The 24219-nt window shown below is 44.4% G+C and overlaps 1 protein-coding gene across 1 annotated transcript; it reads right to left on the bottom strand.

Annotated features, from left to right (window-relative positions):
- Positions 1-558: 558 nt before the first annotated feature.
- LIX1L (limb and CNS expressed 1 like) lies at positions 559-24219 on the bottom strand. The gene is made up of 6 exons (XM_070397523.1): positions 23874-24219; positions 13595-13758; positions 9447-9587; positions 4752-4847; positions 3033-3110; positions 559-2693 (listed from the first exon to the last, which is right to left on the bottom strand). Exons 1-6 carry the CDS (start codon positions 24163-24165, stop codon positions 2451-2453), a joined length of 1014 nt encoding a protein of 337 aa, XP_070253624.1. The 5' UTR covers positions 24166-24219; the 3' UTR covers positions 559-2450.

Here is a 24219-nt window from a genome sequence, read left to right as displayed (position 1 = left end):
AGACAGAACTGCTTCTCACATGTCCCAGGAAGTTCACAGTCATTAAGGATTCTAGAAAGAAACACGACAGCAGCGTGGAGGATGTCAGGAGTGAAGGCAGAACCTGGCTGGGTAGCTCGGTTGGTTAGAGTGTTGTCTTGATCTGGGGCCTCAGAGAGGAGCATGTATGGAAAATGGGTTTATTTTGAATATATGAGTTCAAAGAACTTGTGTCATATTCAGGTGGCGATGTCCAACATATGGAAATATAGATATAAGAGCTCAAAACAGGTTGGGGTAGAATAAACAGATTTGAGAATTGTTTGTATGATAGAGTTTAGACCACCATAGTGGGTGAGATTGCAAGTGGAACTGGGTAGAACTTAAGGAGAAAGAACTAAGAACAAAATCCAGGCTTCTCAAATGTCTGGAGAAGGGGAGGCAGGATGCTTCCCCCCAGCAGTACAATCTTATCTCTACCACCCCAAAAATACTAATAAAAATTATGTTTTCATATATGTAAAAGAAAGGGTCATTTTATAACTCCTCTGATACAAAAGTCTTGAAGAGTCAATCTGGCACACTAGACAAAAAACTATTTTAATTGTATAAAATTATACATATAAAATACATAGAAAGTACTAAAAAGGTAAGTAAAATCTTTAACACCAAAAGTGTACAGATCAGGGAACAATTTTTCTCAAGTTCTTCGGGATCTTACTGGTTGGTATTGGAGAAAAATAGTAAATCCAGGAGGTCCAAAGGTAAGTTCTTCCCACAACTCACACCCCTTGACACTTCCCAGAGAAAGGAGCGTAGAAATGAAGGTTTATGATTTCTGGATTATAAATATCAGTAAAAACTGAATACACACCTGTTGCTGAACACAGGAGTGTCTGCACCAACCCTACATGTATTTCCTGGAATACAGAGAAGGGGCTTGGAGAATTCAAGGAAGTCCCTTTCAAGCATTGGTACATGTGTTGCTCGATACCATACCTTTGATCCCATAAATGGTTTCAAAAGAGAGAAAGCTCGCTTTCATCTTGTCCCTATCTGATCCAAAAGAGAATATTTGTGGCCTGTTTCCTAACCTATTTCTGAAAGCAAAGTGTGTAATCATTGAATGGAAAGTCAAATTGTAGAAACATTAAACTTCCCAAGCTCAGTTTAGAAAGTGCACTGAGCTATAATATTGTATAAAGGAGACTACAGAAACAAGGGGGGAATATATCTTAGAGAGATCTGCACAAAATTCTCCCAAAGGTGAGTGTTTTACCTGTACTCCAGATCATTCCTCTCCCATTCCACCCAGGAGAGTGGTGGGGAAGAGAACAGTATTAAAAACGCAAATAGCTGACCATTGATTCTCTTTCCCTTCCTGCAGTCTCCCAACATTCCATTTAGGAAGTGCCATAATGCTAAAGTGTCATCTAATTTACCTGATCAATTCATGCTCTAATAATCAATGTGGAGAAAGAGGAAAGAAAACAAAAACAATTCTGAATCTAAGGTATGAACATCTAAGGTAGTAGACAGCAGCAACTTTGTGGCAGTGAGAGGAACTTGGCCCTCATCAAATAGGACAGATAATCTTTCCAAAGAGCAAAATGATGGCAGGAGAGTGAGGAGGGAAACATGTTTTGCCTTCTACCAATCTCTGCAGGCAGGAAGGTTAAATATGGGGCTTAACTAAGCTAGGGGGGCCGGGGAGCAGGAGTGAAAGGGAATATTGAAAGATAAGCAACTCCAACCCTGATTCCTTCTGTAAAGCAGACTACATCCAGAAATGGATGGCCCAGAAGTCATGGGTGACAAACCCTTGCGAATTGTGTTTATAATTCCTCTCTCGTTCCTCGGCACTTTCTCAGGAATGACTTTAAAAATAAGAAGCCAGATCTCTAGTTCCTACCTCGTACCAACTGGAGTCAGAGGGGGAGTAAGGGAGTGGTGAAGAGGCGTGGTGTAGGTTAGGGGATGTCATTACTGGAGGAACAACTTGGTACCGAGTAGGCCCAGCTCAAGATAAACCGAAGCTGAAGGCTTCATATTCATAACCTCTTTGAGTCTAAGAGAAAGCAGGCAAGGGGCGGGGGGACAGAGTCCTATTCAAGCTCCCTGTTATTGTAAAAGGAGGAGACATGAACAGTTAATCTTGTGCTACTGAAATGACTACACAGAATTTCTGGGAGTGTCAAAGCCAGCAAAGCTCCAAAGGCAGCCTGCTCTTCTTGTAAAGTGGAGTGGAGATGTTTCAAATGAAAGTCCATCAAAAAACTAGAAGAAAAGAGGTCTCTTAGCAAAAAGGGATCCAGGTGCAGAATTCATACATACATATGTATGTATATATATATGCATATGTATATTTTTAAAGTATAAAATTGGGCAAGTATGTACAGAAATCATAGGAAATCTTAGAAAGGACATATTAAAAAGGGCCTGGAGAGGATGGGAGCTACGTGGGTGGGGGCCTAGCAGTTGGAAGAGTGCATGTTGCCCAGCTGCCCAGCAGCCAGCATGAGGATGTCTTTCTTCTCCTTGTGGAAGCGCAGCTCCTTGCCTGCCAGCCGGGCTTCGTCCAGCTCCCGCTCAGTGGAGGCCAGCTCTCTAGACAGCGCCCCTGGCACACTCTGCTCCCGGCTCACCCAGTCCAGTGCCATTTGGTGACGAATGTCATCATCCAGGGCCCGGTGTGAATAGTGAGCCAACACTTCCTAGAGAGGGGAAGGAAATGTGAAGGTCACTGGCAAAGTAAAGGCTCATACCACACTGACCCAACTGGGACTAGGAACTCAGCCTTGGAGTCCTAAGTGAGGTCAGCACTTCAGCCCTCTAAGAAGATTGTTCAGAGACATGTCCTTGTGGGGAAAGCAAGGGAAGCAAAAGAATCACAGCTAAGATTTAAACAGGAAAGATAATAGCAGCGAAGAGGGCACTGTAAGTGAGGCTTTCAATACTCACAGCCTGGTGTCCAGAGGCCTGATCATTTCTAACACAAGAGCCATCTCAAAACAGTCCCTCTGCCCGGCTCCCCTTCCCCGTTGGATCCTTACCTGCCGAGAGCACTGTCGTTCCCTCATGGCCTTAAGGCTGCCGTTCCAGTGCAGCAGTTGAAAAACTGTCATTAGCTCCTGGGGAAGAAAACATGAAGTGATTTAATACTGGGAAGTGGCATCAGAATCACATGGGTAACCCTTCACAACAAGTATTTGCGGAAGCATCTCTTAGACCAGCGGTTCTCAACCTGTGGGTCAAGACCCCTTTGGGGGTCGAATGACCTTTTAACAGGGGTCGCCTAAGACCATCGGAAAACACATATATAATTACATATTGTTTTTGTGATTAATCACTATGCTTTAATTATGTTCAATTTGTAACAATGAAAATACATCCTGCATATCAGATATTTACATTACGATTCATAACAGTAGCAAAATTACAGTTATGAAGTAGCAACGAAAGTAATTTTATGGTTGGGGGTCACCACAACATGAGGAACTGTATTAAAGGGTCGTGGCATTAGGAAGGTTGAGAACCACTGTCTTAGACCAACTCTCATATGCCTTCGGGGGAAGAAAGGATTTATACTTTGAAAAATATTTTAGCCCTGGCCACTGTGGCTCAGTTGGTTGGGCAATGTCATATGCACCAAAAGGTTGCTGGTTCAAGTCCAGGTCAGGGCACATTACCCAAGCTGCAGGTTTGATCCCTGGTCAGGGTGTTTATGAGAGGCAAACAGTCAATGTTTCTCTCTCACATAGATTTTTTTTTTCTCTCTCTCCCTCTCCCTTTCTCTCTCTCTAAAGACCAATAAAGCCCTAGCTGGTTTGGCTTAGTGGATAGAGTGTCAGCCCTTGAACTGAAAGGTCCCAGGTTGGATTTCGGTCAAGGGCACGTACTTCAGTTGCCGGTTTGATTCTAGGTCATGGTTGGGTCAAGTGTGGGAGGCAACCAGTCAATGTATCTCTCTCACATCTCTCTGTCTCTCCCCTTCTCTTTCATTTTCTCTAAATAAAAGATAAAAAATAAAATAAAAGCAGTGTTTCAAAAAATATTTTTAGAGCACTTTATCATTTATTTGTAGGTTAGAACTCATATTGAAACTGTTGGTTTGAATGATCTAATTATATATTGACTTCTGATCAGTAAATGCTTTGAGTATTAAAGGAAAAGTACTATATACAGAGTTCTTCAACAAAGCACCTTAATTTTAATTGTCAGTTTATGATAGGATCTTCCAAAATATTGCATGAAGGAAAGAAAACGTTTATCATCTGCTATGTGTTCCTTTTTAAAATTTATTATTATTACTAGAGGCCCAATTCACGAAATTTGTACAAGGGGTTGCCCCTCGCAGCCCCTCGCAGCCCCAGCTTCATCCAGAAGGTCATCTGGAAGGTCATCCGGAAGGTGATCTGGACAGTTGTTCTGCTGTTTGGTCTAATTAGCATAATTAGTTCTTTATTATATGTGATTGAGTATTACAGATGTCCCCATTTTTCCCCCATTGCCCTTCTCCACCCAGTTCCAGCCCTGCCCCAGGCCTTCACCACCCTATTGTTTGTGTCCATAGGTAATGCATATATGCAAATAAGTTCTTTAGTTAATCTCTTTCCTCCTCCCCCCTCCCTTCCCTTTGAGATTTGTCAGTCTGTTCCATGTTCCCATGCCTCTCCCTTCCTTCCCAGTTGAGTATCAGCGCGCGCACACACACACACACACACACACACGCACACATGCCATTAGAGCCAGGGAAGTAGATTGAAGAGTACCTGGAATTCCAACATTGACTTGCCCTTGTTGGATTCCAACATGAATCGGAAGGCACCAATCCCAGTATTTGGGTTGTCAGCTTCCTCCCTGTTGCCCTGTAACAGAGGAATAGATGAAGATTTTCAATTAGAATTATCCCCTCACGCAGTACTGTCTGATAGAAACATAATTAGTATAAAATATATCAATTTTAATAGCATATTTTATTTAACCTAATATATGCAAAATATTTCAACTGTAATTAGTATAAAAATTATTAATGAAATATTTTTCTTGTATTAAGTTTTCAGAATCTGGTGTCTCATGCTTACAGCACATCTCAAGTCATAGGAGCCACATTTTAAGTGTTCATTAACTATATGGGGCTAGTGGCTATTCTGCTGGTCATCACCCTAGAGGACTCCAAAGTTATCACACATTTTAACTCAGGTGACAGAAAAGGTCAATCTGATCTTCCTTATTTTGCAAGGGAGAACACTGAGACACAGAGAAGAGCCCTGATTTAGCCAAAATAACAGTGAGTTCAGCATGTGGGATTGGACTAGACTAGAGAGCAATTGGGAAAATGCATTTTATTTTTAAATATACTTTTTAAAAATTGATTTCAGAGAGGAAGGGAGAAAGAGATAGAAATATCAATGATGAGAGAGCATCATTGATCAGCTGCCTCTTGCACACCCCCTAAGGGTGGCAGAGCCCACAAGTGGGGGATGTGCCCTTACCAGGAATTGAACTGTGACCTCCTGGTTCATAGGTCGATGTTTAACCACTGTACCATGCTGGCCAGGCTGGGTAAATGCATTTTAAAGGGAGACAGTAGGAGCCATAAGCATGGCAAATTCTGGATAGGGTAGCAGTTTGGCCTCCTGAACATTTACCTAATGTGTCTTCTACTGGTGACATGCGGCTGCAGGGCTAGAACTAAGATACATTATCCTATCTGTAAGCATAGTGTGTGCAAAAAAACAATACTATATAGAAGTTAAGAGCATGGACTGAAGCTCCTCATAGTCTTGTGGCCTTGGTGAAGTCATTTAATCTTCTGTTTCGCAGTTTCCTCATCTGTAAAATGGGAATAATCATAGCTCTACCTTATAGGATAGTTTTGAGAATTAATTAAGTTAAAACATTTTTAATTTAAAAAGTAATAAATCTGGTTTAAAACTCCAATCATATACAATGTGGGTGCATAATTGTACTGGACCTGGTGTTCAGTTACACAATCTAAATCCACACTGGTATTTGCTCTGGTTTGGTGCTATTTGGTGATAATTTAATATTATTTAGTGAACCCTGGCTGGGCAGCTCAGTTGGTTAGAGTGTCATCCCAATACGCCAAGGTTGCGGGTTCAATCCCTAGTCAGGGCACATATAAGAATCAACCAATGAATGCATAAATAAGTAGAACAATGAATTGATTTTTCTCTCTCCCCTCCTCTTTCCTCCTTCCTCTCTCAAAAAAAAAAAAAAAAAATCAATAAAAAATATTATTGAGGGTAATTCCAGGTCATGGGACTGGCTGGAACTTCCAAAATACGGGTATTGGTGGTGACTAATAAGAGTATTGGTTTGTTGGTGATCTTTTTGTCGATCTGATCTAGGAAAATAAGGAGACTACTGGGAACACAGGGACCCAACTTTCTCCTCCTGCTTCCTGAGAAGTCGCTTGCTCTTTCTAGCCAGTTCCACACCATACACCCCACCTCCCAACATAAGAGCTTTTATTCTGCTCTCTTTGAGGAAGGGAGTAGGGTAGAGGTCAGGAGCCAATCAAGTTATACCCAAATTCAGTTTATTGTGGGGCACTTTATTATGGGGTTTTACTGTATTTATATTACACCTAAAATAATGCACTTAGTAAGAACACCATAATGGCTAGCAAACTACTATTATTTATTTTCATTGTGTTACAATCAATAAGTCAGAACTACTCAAGATCATCCCATATTGCTTTGTGGCTCATGAGAAACAATCATGCCACATGTAGCTAATCTTTGTGGTGAAGCAAAGATCACAAAATTTGGATTTAGAAGTGAAAAGCTAGAAGGAGGAAGGAAACAGGTAATCTTCACTGTTAGGATTTAGGGCTCTGAAGCAAGCAATAATTTTCATTTTTGCCTATAACTGTTCAATATGATACCTTACTCAGTACTTTCAACATTCTCCATGATATGGTACCTAGACAATAATGATATCTGTACTTCCCAGTTGGGAAGTTCTAACTCATGTGACACTTATACACTTCACATGGCTATAAATGAACTCCACTTATTCAATAAACATTAAATCACAGAATACTTGGTAAGGGGTAGGAAAGGTCTCTTTCTGTTTCTGAATGTAATTGTGTCTGAAGGTCCGGAATTTCATGGCCATCTTGAACCCTGAGGGGAGACTGCCCAAGGACAAAGCCAATATCTAGAGCAGCGGTTCTCAACCTGTGGGTCACGCCCCCTCTGGGGGTCGAACGACCCTTTCACAGGGGTCGCTTAAGACCATCCGACATATATAATTACATATTGTTTTTGTGATTAATCACTATGCTTTAATTATGTTCAATTTATAACAATGAAATTGGGGGTCACCACAACATGAGGAACTGTATTAAAGGGTCGAGACATTAGGAAGGTTGAGAACCACTGATCTAGAGGATGGCTGAGTGGAGATGGAAAGAATTTGGGCCAGATGATGATATTCTTTTTTTTTTTTTTAAATATATTTTATTGATTTTTTACAGAGAGGAAGGGAGAGAGAGAGTTAGAAACATTGATGAGAGAGAAACATTGATCAGCTGCCTCCTACACATCTCCCACTGGGGATGTGCCCGCAGCCCAGGTACATGCCCTTGACCGGAATCGAACCTGGGACCCTTCAGTCCGCAGGCTGACCCTCTATCCACTGAGCCAAACCGGTTTCGGCCAAGATGATGACATTCTTGATCCACAGAATCAACCAGACCTGAAATCTGCTCTACCTCTGAACTTCCTGTCTGTCATGTTAGATAATAAATTTCCTTCCGTTACTTATTCCCTCAAGTCAATTTGAAGTGATATTTTCTATTACTGGCATCCAAAGGCATCTAAAGAGATAACATGTGCTAAGTGCTTGAATATATTCTCTTTTATCCAATAATCCCATGTGATAGGCATAATTGTTATCCTATTTTACAGGTGATGAAACTGAGACTTAGATTAAGTAATTTGCTCAAAGTCACATAGCTAGTAGAATCATAATTTCAAAACAAGAATCAGAGCCCCTGGTCACAAACCCTCTTTCTATAATCCAAATTAATGTTTTGTTTTATAGTACATTGGTAATGAGTGAAAAACATACTTTCTTTTTAATTGGCTTTGATTAATATAAAAATGTTTTTCTTCCCCGCAGATATTGCTGACTGGGGTAAAGAGTAATGGGAGAAGAATAGATGGAGCCTAGGTAACAAAGAGAAGCCAACTTATGATTTAAAGTGCTCAACACAGTCCTAGCTGGTTTGGCTCAGGGTATAGAGCCTTGGCCTGTGGACTGAAGGCTCCTGGGTTTGATTCTGGTCAAGGGCACATGCCTGGGTTGTGGGATCGATCCCCAGTAGGAGGCGTGCAGGAGGCAACCAAGCAATGATTTCCTCTCATCACTGATGTTTCTATCTCTCTCTTCCTCTCTGAAATTAATGAAAAAATATTTTTAAAAATTTAATAAATGAAGTGCTCAACACTACTTCACAAAACAGACAACTGAAGCATTTTAGTATATGTAATTACACCCTAAATGCAAAGAGGATAAAAACAGAAAATTGACCCGACTTTATCAGCCTGTCAATGAACTTGTGGGAGGGAGGGAGAAGGTAGTGCTAACTTCTAAGATGCACCTTAAACTAGAAAAGTCTATAAGTTGGCTTGGGTTCCAGCCGTGGCTCTACCACTTACTAGCACTATCACTTTAGGCAAAACTTCACTCCTGTGTTTTGAGTTTCTTCATCTGTAAAACAGGGGCAATAATAATACTTACACATCACAGGATTGTTCTTAAGATCAAAGGAGATGTAATACATATAAATTCCTAGAACAATTGCTGGCACAAAGTAAATAATTAGGACTAGCTATGGTTAGTCATCATCATCATCATCATCATCATCATCAACAACATCGTCGTCATTTGAAAGAACAAATGTTCTTTTTAAAGAGAATAAATAACTTATCCTCCCCATTCCTAGAAAGGCAAAAAGCCAAGACACTGTATTATAAAGTGTTCTTTATATTCTTTATTAATAGAATGAAATAATGGAGGCAGGAGACAAGTGACAATAAAAACAGTCATATAAAAAGAAAGAACAGTGAAGGAAGAAGGAGCTAAGGTCTAAAACCAAAACTGGGAAAAACAAAATTCTAGCTCAACTTTTGTTCTGTAAAATCTCTAAAACTGCATAAATCTTGAAGTAAAGGTTTCTAGATATCAGAGAGACACAAATCTTTCAAATATTAAAGAAACGAAATGCAACAAAGACAAACACACATACAGAGTTAGAGACTGAGACATATGGAGCATGTCATATAAAAGACTGACAGAGAAAAAACAGAACAGGGATGTAGACAGGAAATAAAACAAGAATCCATGCCCTGTTTCCAAGTGATAGGTAAGACTTCCCAACCAGCCAGTTCTCCCATCTCCCATCTCCTTCCTTCCAACTCCAAGAAACTTACATTGAAAGATGCCAGGGCCTCAGAGACACTCTTCTCAATGAACTCATCAGTGATTCTTCGGGAAGGATGTTCGTTAAACACAGAGTTCATGAGTGCAATCTTCGCAGCGCTCCGCCGGGCCTCAGCCTTAGTGGGGCAAAACTAGGCAGGGGAGAGAGAGCATATGTGTATGTGTGCGTCGGAGAGAGAGAAGGCGCAATGGGAGGGAAACACTTGGGGTGGAAGACACTTGGACACTCCGGATAAATCACTTGTTCAACACTCCCTCCAACGTTTTTATTGTAAATGGTGGGGGCATTTGGACATAATTTTGATTCGACATCCTGAAGTTATTAAAGAATTGGAGATGGCTAGATAGCTCATACCAAATTGAAAGCAGAATGAGGAAGGCTGCTGAAGTCAGCATATAATCACTGGATATGAAAAATAGCCCTGTTTAAACTGTCAACAGAATTAATTACTCAAAAGCCAGATTCTGGCCAGCCTGTTAGAAATCTGTGTCTTGTTCTCTTGTTCTGTGGACAGGCAAGACTTTTTTCATCCTCTGGATAACCCAAGATTGGAACAAACTGAGTCTAGGCTGCTTCTGCAGTGGGGACGCTAGTCTCATCTGGGACTCTTGGCCTTCCCTTTTAGCTTGAGCAGTTCCCCCAATAATGTAATGAATCAAGGAGCTATCCCTGAGCAGAGCCCAAGGTCTGAAGAAGGAATCTATAGTCTTCTTTATCCCCCGTGGACACAAGGAGAAGAGGGGTGTCTAGGGAAAGGAAGGCTGACCTAATGAAAGCAAGCAAAATTAAAAATTCATATTTTTACGTTGTATCCAACATAGGTATTGTGGGACAGTCCGATTTCACCATGCAACTTCAGACCCCTAGGCACCAGAGTATTCCTTTATAATTCATCTTCACTGGCTGCTTCAAAGGCCTCCGTGCCCTTCGTCATTTTTAAAAATATATATTTTTATTGATTTGAGAGAGGAAGGGAGAGGGAGAGAGACAGAAACATCAATGATGAGAGTGAATCATTGATCGGGCATGTGCCCTGACCAGGAATCAAACCCGTAACCTCAGTTCTTGGGTCGACGCTCAACTGCTGAGCCACACCCAGCTGGGCCCCTTTGTCATTTATGATTAGGATTAGAGGAAAGGCGGTAAGTGATGTTACAATCTTTAAAAGTAGCCCAGGATATGTTTGCTACTTAACCATCCTTAATTATCAATAATTCCCAATTTCCTTTAGCTGACAGGTCTCTCTCAGACAGTATATGGAGCTTGGTACATTAACCCTAAATCTTGCTTCTTCAATTTCTCTGTTTCTACTTTTCTATTTATTAGCCTGCTGTCCACTCTGCTGTCTAATGCTGTTTCTGAGAGGTCATCAATGAAAAGAACCAATGGAAGAAATTTCAGCTGCCAAAGTGAATATAAAACAGATCATCCAAAAGGGGCCACAATAGATAATCCTACTCTTTCAGGAAATAAGAGAAATCGAATTACTACCATGGTTCAGCTTTGGGCATCACCATAAAATAATCAAGTCCTTATTCAGCAATATAATGAGGTCTGAGAAGGGAAGGGAAGATCTTACTCTGTAGAAGAGAAAGCATAGACATTAGTCATTCTGGGCACTTACTTATTTCTCTGAAATGGCTGAGGCTCTAAGGGGGAAATTTAGCCATCTGATTTTAAATGAAGCTCCCTGGGGGCCGTTTCTATTTGGGGCAGGAATTGAGCTGTAATGGCACTCATTCATGCAACAGATTTATTAAGTGCCTATTATTATTATTATTTAAAATATATTTCCTTGCCGAAACCGGTTTGGCTCGGTGGATAGAGCGTCGGCCTGCAGACTGAAGGGTCCCAGGTTCGATTCCGGTCAAGGGCATGTACCTGGGTTGCGGGCGCATCCCCAGTAGGGGGTGTGCAGGAGGCAGCTGATCGATGTTTCTCTCTCATCGATGTTTCTAACTCTCTATCTCTCTCCCTTCCTCTCTGTAAAAAATCAATTAAAAAAATATATATTTCCTTATTGATTTCAGAGAGGAAGGGAGAGGGAGAGACAGAAACATCAATGATGAGAGAGAATCATGGATTGGCTGCCTCCTGCACGCCCCCTACTGGGGATCGAGCCCACAACCTGGGCATGTGCCCTTGGCCAGAATAGAGCCTGGGACCCTTCAGTCCGCAGGCCAACGCTCTATACACTGAGCCAAACCGGCTAGGGCTTAAGTGCCTACTTAAGTGCTGAGTTTCATGGTAGGGATTTAAAACTGAACAAGGGGCCTGGCCAGTATGGCTCAGTTGGTTGGAGCACCATCCCATACACCAAAAGGTGGCGGGTTGGCTCTAGCTGGTTTGGCTCAGTGGATAGAGCGTCAGCCCGCGGGCAGAAGGGTCCTGGGTTCAATTTCGGTCAAGAGCATGAACCTCGGTTGCAGGCTTGATCTGGCCCGCGCAGGAGGCAACCAAACAATGTGTTTCTCTCTCTCTGTCTCTCCCCCTCCTTTCCACTCTCTCTAAAAATCAATGACAAAATATCCTCGGGTGAGGATTAACAACAACAAAAACACAAAAGGTGGCGGGTTCAGGTCCCGGGAGGGGCACATACCCAGGTTGCAGGTTCGATACCCAGTCAGGGTGCGTGCATGGGGCAGCCGATTGATGTTTCCCTCTCACATCACTATCTCTGTTTTTGTGTCTTTCTCGCCCTCCCTCCCTTCCTCGCTCTCTCTAAAAAACAACAAAACAAAACAAAACCACAAAAACCATTCAATAAAATCCAATTAATTAATTAATTTAAAAAACTGAACAAGGAAGAAGACAGATGCTATCTCTGCCTCCATGGAGTGTCATCCCCCAGGAGAGATAAACAATTATGATATGTTAGGAGAAGTTCAAGGTGTTTGGAAGCACACAGCAGGGCTTATAACTTTGTCTAAGGGCTATACAAACCATATGGAAAACAGAACAAACGTGTCTATTCTCTTTTCTAAATTCCTATTCAGATTCTAAGTTAACATTTCAGAGGGCTTCCTTCCTATCTGTAATGTAAAGAATCCATCTTTGCCCTAGCTGGTTTGGCTCAGTGGATACAGCGTCGGCCTGCGAACTGAAAGGTCCCGGGTTTGATTCCGGTCAGGGGCGCATGCCTGGGTTGCGGGCTTGATCCCCACTGGGGGGCTTGCAGGAGGCAACTGATCAATGATTCTCTCTCATCATTGATGTTTCTATCTCTCTCTCCCTCTTCCTTTCTCTCTGAAATCAATACAAATATATTAAAAAAAGAATCCATCTTTGATGATAATATTTACGCTATTCAAATTTCTCATCACCCTATAATAGCAACCACTCCTCCTCATCATATATTACAGGTCTTTCATATAATTGTAGAATGCCAGTACCGGTACTAGAAAGACTTTAGAAATAATCTAACCTCTCTCCTTCATATGACAGATGGGAAAACTGAGGCCCAGAGAAGTTACCTGACTGGCCTCCTGGCAGTCAAGGGAATGAGAATGTGAATATCCTAACTCTTGGCTGAGTAACATTTCCACCCAAACATTGCTTTCCTTAGTAAATGCCTATGAAAACAAACTTGGGGCAAGGGGTATTATTCTATATTCTCAAAAAGAGATGGCCGGAACTTGAAAAGCCAGATTAGAACATGGGTTAGGTGCTGGTAGTCTGATATACTGAATCAGGGCATTATTAATCACTGTTCACATTCAGAGTGGGTTTGCATTTTTGCAGGCTAAAAAGAAAAGCTTGCTATGAGGTTCTTTTGTGGTCAAATGAGCCTGAGATGCTTACCAGAATGATTTGCCCAGAATTGGTTCAGGTCTTCAAATATGTGATTTCAAACAGAGATTTAATGGCCAAAGTGATAGAGAAAGCCATTACTAGCACCTAAGCAATTATCTTCTTTCTTTCATTAAATTTATTAGGGTTAGTAAATGTTTAAATGCTTTTAAATGGTGATAGGTAGGGAGCTAAGGAGAGTAGACTAATACATTGATTAGGGTGAAGAGGGTCATATAGGTTTCAAGTGCACATTTCTATGATACGTGATCTGTATATTGTGCATTGTGTGCCCACCACCCAAAGTCAAAGCAATTACCTTTGCTACTGCTGCTTTGCAACTCTTACCTGGAAACTCCCAAAGCAACTTCCCCCAGGCAGGGTGACGTAGCAGACATAGGGAGGGGTGTTGGAGGGAACCATCTCATAAACCACGAGAGCGCCATTCTTCAGGTCAGCCCCACGGGACTGCTTCATCTGCCAGAATTCCTGAAGCGCCTCCACCACGTTCACTACAAAAGAGAAGTAGATAGTGCAGCCAAGAGAACAATTCCAAGTGGTGCTCTGCTTGAATAGAGGGTGTGTAACCTGTACCTACGTTAAGAGTCTACCCTCCTAAGTCTCTACCTATCACCATTTAAGAGCATTTAAAAATTAATAAACTTAGACTGTGAGTAAGTCCATTTGCATGCCTGCCCTCCTCCCCCACCTTTCTGGTTCACATTTTGAGTAGTTCAAAGGAAAGTAACTTAAACATTGAAGGCAGCATTTCCAAGGTCAGCAGACCATTATCACTGCCTGATGAAGTGCAAGTAGATTATTCCACAATTGGCCAGCTGCCCTAGAATAATAATAGTCACCACAATAATGTGTTAACATTTACTGAACACTTACTGTGTGTCACCCATTTCACAACCTTATGAGGCAGATACTTTAAAAAAATATGTACATATTTTTTTAATTGACTTCAGAGAGGAAGGGAGGGGGAGACAGAGACAGAAACATCAATGATGAGAGAGAATCATTGATCGGTTGCCCCCTGCACACCCCCCACTGGAGATCGGGCCTGCAACCTGAGCATGTGCCCTGACTGGGATTGAACGGTGACCTCCTGGTTCATAGTTGACGCTCAACCTGGAGGATTTCACTGATGAGGGAAATGAGGCATAGAGAAGTTAAATAACTTGCCCAAGGATGTAATCGCTAGAAAGCAGCAGAGCAAGAATTCAAACCCAGGAAGTCTTGGTTGCAGTCAGTGTTCTTAATCATTATATAATATTGTCATTCAAGGAAATATGGTCGTATTAGCCATTCTCAAGTGTATGCTTCTGGCAAGCAAACCCATGGCCAGATTCCTTTTACCTCCTGGGATACTATGTGTATATTATCTATCTATCTATCTATCTATCTATCTATCTATCTATCTATCTATCTATCTATCTATCTAAAAGCCTAAGCAACCGGCTGACCAGCCGACTGGCCAGTAGCTATGATGCGCACTGACCACCAGGAGGATTGGGCTGAAACCAGCTCTCTGGCTTCCCCCAAAGGGTCCCAGATTGTGAAGGGCGCAGGCCAGACCAAGGGACCCCACTGGTGCATGAATCCATGCACCTGTCCTCTAGTGTATATATAATTTATATAACATATATGTAAATGTAATTTATATATATAAAAGCCTAAGCAACTGGATGACCAGATGACTGGACGACTGGCTGGTAGCTATGATGTGCACTGACCACCAGGGGGCAGATGCTCAACACAGGAGCTGCCCCCTGGTGGTCAGTGCGTTCCCACAGCGGGAGTGCTGCTCAGCTGACAGACAGGCACTAGATGCCGGGCTGATGGCTAGCGAGTGCAGGTGCAGAGGCCTCTTGTGGACACTCTCCCTGCACACCTGGCAGAGGCAGCAGGTGCAGCAGGGCCGATGCGGCGCCCAGCCCGGGTTCGGGCTTCTCCCTATCTGCCTGCCACTTTGCACACTACTTCGTGCTGTGTAGGATAGAAGGGGACAGTGGGCTGGAGCCCCACTTGAGCTGGCCAGGCCAAGGGACCCCACTGGTGCACGAATCCATGCACCAGGCCTCTAGTATATTATATATCTCTAGTATATTATATATGTATATATAGGAGAGAGAGAGAGAGAAAGAAAGAAATGAATTTCTATTCTGAGGCTTTCTCTAGACATAAATAATTTTTGGAGAAATTGTATATTGGGAGATATTCCTCCACAGGTCTGCTGCAATCTCCTTTCAATCTTGCTGGGTATGGCTAGATTTCAAGGCTGTGTCTGCTCTGTACTTAGGCCATTTCTCAGGATTGTGTTTGCAGCAAGAAACCTTGACAGATGAGATAATATCTTTCTATGGGACAAAGAACAAGCCTTCAATGTCGGACTTGGGAGGCAAAGGGAACTGGTGCAAACAAACATGATGCTCATGCTACCTGCTGTGCTCTGAGTAATAAAGCCCTTTGTTTCTGAACCAGAACTTCTTGACTTCTACCAGCATCCATGAAACAGTAACCCGCTAACTTATTAGCTATAATTAGGGTAAAATCAAACTCCAGACCCAACACTATTCCAGAACAGTGGCCCTCAGCCTCCAATACTTGGGCCCAATGATTCCACAAATATGTATTGAGTACCTACTCTGTGCTGGATGCTAGGCTATAAGGGTGAACAAAACCATAGACTGCGCCTTTTCCTTATGGAACTTACAGTCTAAAGATGGAGAGATACTAAAATAGCCAGTGTGATATGTGCTATGAAGGAGAGGTAGATGGTGAGAAATGTTATAGGAACATCTGACCTAGTTAAGAAGTCACCCTGAGGAGGAGATATTTAAGCTCAGATATGCATATGAATCCACTAGGCAAAAAGGTGAGAGACTAGTGCTCTGAACAGAAGGAATGGCATGTACAAAGGGTCTGCAGCAGCCGGGAATATGGTGAATAAAGGGACTAGTGTGTCTAGAAAAGAGAGAGCGAGGGGAAGTAGAATGCAAGATGAGGTTGCAAAAGGATGCAGGGACCAGACCAGGTTGGATCTTCAGGCCATGACGGAGTATCCTAAGAGCACTGGGAAGCCACTGAGGGTTTTACATGGAAGGAGGGATGAGATCAGTTTGCCTTCGGAAAGGATCACTTTGACTCTAGGGTGCAAACATTTTAAATGGCTTTAACTAAAGCCTCATAATAATAAACCATCATAAATATTCTCCAATATCTTGCAACATGACCACTTTGCACTCTCAGTTACAAGGACTCGTTAATCTTTTTTAAAAAATTGAACATATTGGGGTAACATTGTTTAATAAAATTAGGTAAGTTTCAGGGGTACAATTCTACGGTACATCATCTGTCATTCATCCTATATAATAATCCTATATAATGAAAGCGTAATATGCTAATTAGACCGGACATCCTTCCGGACGACATTCCCGACGAAGCCAGGGATGCAAGGGAAGCCCGGGTCTCGGGTGCCAGAGGGAGGCTGGTGCCGGCAGCCAGGGGAAGGAAGGCCTACTCTTGCACAATTTTTGTGCATCAGGCCTCTAGTTATTTTAAAAAAAAATATATTTTATTGATTTTTTTACAGAGAGGAAGGGAGAGGGATAGAGAGTTAGAAACATCGATCAGCTGCCTCCTGCACACTCCCTACTGGGTATGTGCCCACAACCAAGGTACATGCCCTTGACTGGAATCAAACCCGGGACTCTTCAGTCCACAGGCCAATGCTCTATCCACTGAGCCAAACCAGTTAAGGTTCTAGTTCTTTTATACTAGAGGCCTGGTGTACAGATTCGTGCACTGGTGGGGTCCCTTGGCCTGGCCTGCGGGGATCAGGCTGAAACCGACTCTCCAACATCCCCTGAGGGGTTCCGGATTGCGAGAGGACACAGGCCAGGCCGAGGGACCCCACCAGTGCAAGATCAGGGCCAGGGAGGGACTGCAGGAGGGCTCCAGCACGTGTCCAGCCTATCTTTCCCAGTCCTGATCGGCCAGACCCCAGCAGCAAGCTAACCTACCGGTTGAAGCGTCTGCCCCCTGGTGGTTAGTGCACGTCATAGCGACTGGTCGAATGGTCGAAGAGTCAGGCACTTAGCATATTAGGCTTTTGTTATATGGGATTGTGTTAGTTTAGGTCTGCCAAGAAGACAGCAAGATGGATAGACATGCAGGACATTTATTGGGGAGGAAGTGAGAGAAGGGAGAACTTTTAGACCATGCTGAAGGTCTGACACCTGTGGAAGGAGAGGGGGAAGGAAGGAGGTTTGGAGATGAGAGATTGCAGCCCAGTTCTAAGAAAGGTTTGGCCAGGCCAGTGGGAAGTCTTCATGCCAAAGGAGTCCCACATCTCACTAGGCCGCGCCTGAGTTAGTACCCCTGCTGCGCTCAGTCCCTGGCTGGGAATTGCCTCCAGGATATGTAGACTCAGTGCAGATGTGGTGATGGACCTAGAGGGGACAGCAGGGTAAGGCTGTCAGTCAATTATGCTCCCTGCAGCAGGGGACATGGACAGCAAATTTTCTTTCTTTTTAAAAATTTTTATTGACCAGAGAGAGAGAGAGAGAGAGAGAGAGAGAGATTGATTTGTTCATGCATTCATTGGTTGATTCTTATATGTGCCCTGACCGGGGATTGAACCCACAACCTTGGTGGAGCAGGATGATGCTATAACAAACTGAGCTACCGGCCAGGGTGCGACGAGCTCATTTTCATGGCTGCCACACACACATTAAGCAAACACTTGAGCATGTGACAGGTGCATCGCTCTATTTTAGGCATTAGGGATGCGAATATAAACAACATACATTCCCTGCCAGCAAGGCGTTAACAATCTAGTGGCCAATGGCAACTGTTACCTCACCGGCTCTACAACGGAAGCAAGCACTCCGTGCACCAGCCGGAGTCTGAAGGGCAGCATCAGCTCTTTTCTAATTCCCCACATTTAACCGGCCTTTCGGAATGCGCATTCTTCCATTGAAAGACAGCATGGAAAGGAAACTCATTCCCACCCTGCGTTTTGGCAGGGCCCCTTCAAAGGTCACTGCTGCCCAGAAAGCTTAGCCGTCTTTGTTCTCTCCACTGAGATCTTTTCAGGCCCAGTTCCCTCTTTGAGACAATTTAACACAATGGGCTGCATGACAGCTCTCCTTACATGCAAACCGCGGGGAGAGTGCGGATAAAGGAAGGAGAAGAGAGCGTGGGGATGGGGCGGGTCCTGTCAGAAAGCATGTGTCCATTTTCCAGCCGGTTAAACCCCCCTTGGCACAGAGCACAGGACTATTTTTTCAGTGATAACTCAAAGCCAAAGGAAACAGGAAGCCTTGTTTCAGAAATGGGAATCTGAAATGGGAAATTGGGCAAGTGCTCAGGGAAAAAAAAGCAATTAACTGTGATCTGCGTTTGAAAATGCTCATAGACTCACTTATTTTTAGAGCTGAAGGGTCCAACTCAGGCTAAGGCCGGGTGAGTGTCTGGCTCCAGCTCACACAGCGGTGGCAGCGCTGGGGGCATGAACGTAGACATCCTGATGCCAGTGTTTTTCAATTTGGGACTCTTAACCCAGCGGCTAAGGCCCAGTTCATGGGTAAGCTTTATGGGGGTTCAAAATCCCCCTAAAACTGTGGGAAAATTATGTGTGTGTACATGTCAGTATTTATGTGTGTGTGTGGGGGGGGGGTTGTTGCTCATAGTTTTATAAGATTTTCAGTGAGTAACCATGGATATAAATAATGGTTTGCATAAGAACAGTTAAAGAACGGTGAGATGGGGGGAAGGGGTAGCAATGACGGAGACCTGCCCAGCTGACAGCTACACTTGCTTTTTGGAAGCCACTGATGGATGCTGGGCTGAAAGGGAGGAGAAAGACCAAGACACAGGAATATTTCATTACTTGTACCATGGTGTGAAATAGCAACAAAAAAGAGAAATTTTGGGTTTGCTTTAGGAGATAAAATATTATGTGAATGTCTAAGTGGAATGAGAGGTTGAGATTGCACATCCACCAGAGTAAAAACATTAAACAACACAGGAAACGACCATAAAAATTTTCTATCATAAAATAAACACAATTCTGTGTGTGTGTGTGTGTGTGTGTGTGTGTGTGTGTGTGTGAGGGAGCATGGATAAATAGATAATGACATTGAAAGGTGAGTGAGAAGGTGCTCCCTGATCAAGGAGGGCAGGACTAGGCTGGCCTGACTGAACTCACGTTGCTATGGAGACAGGGAAGCTGGTGAGCAGTATTTGACCTGCCGTTTCCTATTTCCGTCCGCAGGGTTGCCCTGAATGGGCCACAGTGCACAGACTCTTTGGAAGGAAGGGACTGCACAGTGACAGTGATGCTGGGAGGGGGCTGTGGTCGGCTGAATGATGCCCCTGCCACAGGTCCACGTCCTAATCCTGGCAGCCTGTGCAGGTTACCTCGTGTGACAAAGACTTCGTAGGTGTGATGAAGTTAATGACCTCAAGATGGGGAGATGATCTGGGTGGGCTCTCAATACGACAACTAACGTCCTTAGGGAAGGGTATCTGATGAAGCACAGGAGAGGAAAAGGCAGTGAGAGCCTGGAGGCCGAGATGGGAGTGATGCAGTCACAAGCCAGGGGATGCTGGCAGCCACCAGCAGCTAGCAGAGACAGAGAGACAGAGGGTCCACTGGCGCCTCTCCGGAGGGAGCACAGACCTGCTGACGCCTTGATGTTGGCCCGCTGGTACTGATTTTGGACTTCTGGTCTCCAGAACTGTGAGGGAGTACATTTCTGTTGTTTTAAACTACCCATTTTGGGATAATTTGTTAGAGCAAGAGAACTGATACAGGGTCTAATCCAACATTCCAAAAATTGGAAATATTCAACCAATCAATTTAACTCCATGGTCACTTATAGGCTAAGAAGCTGTCTGGACTCTGAGGGAAAGAAACAACTAAATAGAAGAAACAACTAAATACCACGCAAGATTCACTTGTTCAACCTACTAGAAAGCTGGGCCGAATTTTAATCATGTAACCATACTGTGATATAAAGGGAGAACAATAATTTTTTAAAAAATAGGTTTGAAGAGAGCAATGCAGAAGTTGCCTAGCAAGGAAAGTCATTCAGTCAATCATGCCAGTTTAGAGATTGCCAGCTGTCAAACATTAGAAGGAAACTATACATATTCCATGTGGGAAAAGGTGGACAAAGGAAATGGTAATGCCAACGTACCTGTCATATGCACAGTCTTCAAAGCACTTCCAAATGCATAACAACAGCAGCCACTCACTGAGTACTAGCTGTTGCACACCTTACATTCACCAGGAATCAAACTTGAAACTTGATAGAGCATATCAGGACGATGCTCTAACCTACTGAGCTACCCGGCCAGGGCCATTACCTCATTGAATCAAGACAAGTATTGTAATATCCATCTTATAAAAAGTGAACAAGCTGAAAATCAGGCCACAGGGGCCAAACCAGGATTTAGAACCAAGGTTTGTTTGCCTCCAAAGCCAATTCTCTGTTGTACTATCTGCTTTATTTCACCATTAATCCTCACACATGCTCTGTAAAGTGGACTTTGAGCTCCATGAAGACAGGGACTGAGTATCTGTCTTGTTCACCACTGCATCTAATTAGTGATCAATAAATATTTGTTAGATGAATGACTGGAACAGATGAGGCCTAGAGAGATTAAATAATTTATCCAAGATCACACAGCCACTATTTAAGAGGGCCAGGTTCTCTGATTCTAAGTCTTATGCACTACAAATTGAGATCCTACAGCAGCCCTTGCTGGTTTGGTTCAGTGGATAGAGCGTCGGCCTATGGACTGGAGGGTCTCGGGTTCGAATCTGCTCCAGGGCACATGCCCGGGTTGTGGGCTCGATCCTCAGTAAGGGGCGTGCAGGAGGCAGCCGACCAATGATTCTCTCTCATCACTGATGCTTCTATCTCTCTCCCTCTCCCTTCCTCTCTGAAATTAATAAAAAATATATATTAAAAAAGAAAAGATCCTACAGCATGTGGAGCTATGTGGGTGTCTTGGGCAGGGATTTGGCAGTGAGGGGGATATAGACAAACAGGTGCAATAACAGAAGAGTTTGGTTTGTCTTGTATAAGTGCTGAGATCCTACCCGAGTGAAGATAAAGCTGAAGACTGTGACTGGAAAAGGTGGATTGGGAGCAGCCAGAAGATGAAGGACGTGAATTGAAGATGATTCGGTTGATTCGGTCAGGAAACGGTCTGGGCAAAGACCAAGGTGAATTCTATTCAGGGGAATAGAGCCAGCCCCCAAATGCCATGCCACCAGTCACAAGGGTATGGGGGTACATGCCAAGGGCAGCTTTGCCTATTAATCGAAGCCGAGTAAGTGATTCCATGTGGTGAAGGACTTCGGAGCCAAACCGGCTGAGATTCTGCTTGCCTGAAGCTGAACTATCTGCCAAACTCTCCCCAAGTACTGGCTGGACACCCAGACTGGGAATGAGAAACTCAGAAATAATGAGGAGTGTGGTGGGAGGCGGGAGGCTGGAAGCGAGGGTTGCCGCAGCATCTGCAGCCTGCCTGACTGCTCTCTGTCAGTCCCATCCCCTTGGTCCCTCCCCCTTCCTAAGAAATTGAAAAGTTTTCACAGGACACTCAGTTTAGCCAAATCAGAGGCTCCCCAGGTAGCACAGACAAGCAAAAGGATGCACCCCTCTACAATGTTAGGAAACGCCTGCAAGTTTCCAAGAGGAAGGATCGAGACTGAGAGTGAGGGAGCCTCGCTGCTCCTGTGCTCAGGGGCAGACCCTCCCTTGGTCTCATCTTAGAGACCTGAAGCAGCAGGACAATAGCCGGTGGCAGCTCCATCGTGTGGGCCTGCTTCGGGTAGGCGTTAAGCTAGAAGAACAGCTCCATTCCCTCCTGATGAATTTCAGAATTACATGCATTTGTATTCCCAGCACCTAGCAGAGTGCCTGCCCCATGGTAGAAATTCAAAATGTTGAAGAACAAAGGGAAACTGATCGTAAATATCATTAGGCACATATAACAAAGTGGATTTTAAAAAAAATGTTTTCCTAGGAATCTTTAGGTATACCCTGTCGGGATTTCGTTTTCTTAAAAAATATATACTGTTACTGATTTCAAAGAGGAAGGGAGAGGGAGAGAGAAAGAAACATCAGTGATGAGAGAAACTGCTACCTGCGCATGTGCTGACCGGAACTGAACCATGACCTCCTGGTTCACAGGTTGGTGCTCAACCACTGAGCCAAGCTGGTCGGGCTACACGGTGAGGATTTAAGAGTGGGAGGAAGTGAGATGTGTCCTTCCCAGGGAAATATGAACCAATACGTTTTGAGATAATACACATCATTTTTAAGCGCCATTATATGTTAGGAGCAGTATCTCATTTAATCCACATAATTAGCCCTGGAGGAAACGGAAACTCAGTGAGGTGAAGTCACTTCCCCAAAGACATAGTGGCAAGAGATTTAATCTGGGATTTAATCCAGATCTGCCTGAGCCCAAACCCTGTATGTGCCCTTTTCATTACACTTTCTTAGGGAGAAAAACAACCTCATCACTGTCTGGAGAGAAAGCCCTGCTGCCTTTCTCTGCGTTATTATTAAACTAGAAAGTTACACATTTAGTCACTCCATGTCCGACAGGGGCTGACCATCCAGGGAGAAGTGATGTCTCAGAAATTCCAGACCTACATTCTGTATCCCACACCCTCACTATGTATTCCTTGTTACACTATCAGTCTGGAGCTGAAACTGAGGAAGTTCTGCACTGGCTGACCAAAACAACAAAGAAAACCTTCCCCTTCCCCTTCTCAGCAGCCCTAGAAGAAATTAGGCATCTTTAAGATGAAGATTTCCAATGGAACTTGGATTTCTGCCTGGCTCATGTCCACAGAATTTAACATCGAAAGAGCCAAGGCCTAGGATTTATCCCGAGTTCTTGGGCAAAAGCCAGGAAAACAGAGCCAGACAGATAGGCCGGAGTTGAGAGGCTTCAGACTAAAAAAGACGCGAAAGCGAGGTTCTAAGTCCCAGAAAGCTGGTGTGAGCCCGATGGGATGGCCCCAGATTTAAGAGCACAGTTACTACAGGCAACTTGTGAAGGCACCACGGAATTCCCCAGCAAATGCCAAGTTGCACTGGACATTTTAGAGTGACAATGAGAAAAGAATTCAGAAGCCAGGGAGACGGAGTAAATTTACAGGGAGCCCAGGAATGGCTGGGGCCACAGAAGAAAGCCTGGGAGCCCACGGGTGAGAAACGTCTTGGGTCTGAGATAAAGGATGGGACCCCACACAATGTGGACCCGTCCTTGAAGGCAGAGAGATGGGAAGGCACTACGCTACAGAAGGCATTCCATTTCGCAAGGAGAAAAGGCTGGGAAGAAAAGAGGGTTTTATCTGTACAAGAGGGGGGGGGGGTCCCTGAGAATATAGTAGTAACTCAATGAAGGGGAGGGGTGTGTATGAGTGTGTGTGTGTGTGTGTGTGTGTGTGTGAGCGTGCAGCGCAGAAGGAAACTCCCCAAAAGGAAATGCATGTGAGGCTCTGCGCCAGGAAGGCGATCCAGAGGGCTGTGGGAGCGAGGCTCCCGTGCAGAGGGTGTCCCGCAGGAGGCCAGACCCGCAGACTCACCTCGGCCATAGCCCTGCGTGTGCTTGGCAAAGCTCCTCACCACGGCCTCCACTGCCTCCCGCAGCACCGCCGGGCTGCCCGCGGCGCCGGGGGGCAGGGGCAGCCCGGGGGCCCCGGACAGGAGCAGGGGCGGCGGGGGCGGTGCGGGGGGCGGGGGGGCCGGCGGGGAGCCCACTGCGGGTGTGGCGGGGGCAGCCGCCGCCCCGGTCACTCCGGGACGCAGCGCTCGCAGGGTGCCCCTCCCGTTGGTGCCCACTCCCGGCTGCAGACGCTGCGCTCGCATCGTCTCCATCCCTGCCGCCCGGGGAGCCGCGGCCCGAGCCTGCCAGCCTGGCGAGCTAACGGT

Source organism: Myotis yumanensis, unplaced genomic scaffold (assembly GCF_028538775.1).
Source record: "Myotis yumanensis isolate MYYU_CA2020_CCGP unplaced genomic scaffold, mMyoYum1.0.hap1 SCAF_17, whole genome shotgun sequence".
NCBI lineage: Eukaryota > Metazoa > Chordata > Mammalia > Chiroptera > Vespertilionidae > Myotis > Myotis yumanensis.
Note: the sequence above shows the minus strand (reverse complement) of the source record. Positions and strands in the feature narration are given on the sequence as shown.

Excerpts from the sequence above, each read along its gene's own strand:
- LIX1L (XM_070397523.1), bottom strand. The coding sequence starts at position 24,165 with ATGGAGACGATGCGAGCGCAGCGTCTGCAGCCGGGAGTGGGCACCAAC. Across the intron at positions 4,848-9,446 it reads AGGCCCTGGCATCTTTCAAT|GGCAACAGGGAGGAAGCTGA; the intron begins GTAAGTTTCTTG and ends CCTCTGTTACAG. Across the intron at positions 3,111-4,751 it reads AGTCAATGTTGGAATTCCAG|GAGCTAATGACAGTTTTTCA; the intron begins GTACTCTTCAAT and ends TTTCTTCCCCAG.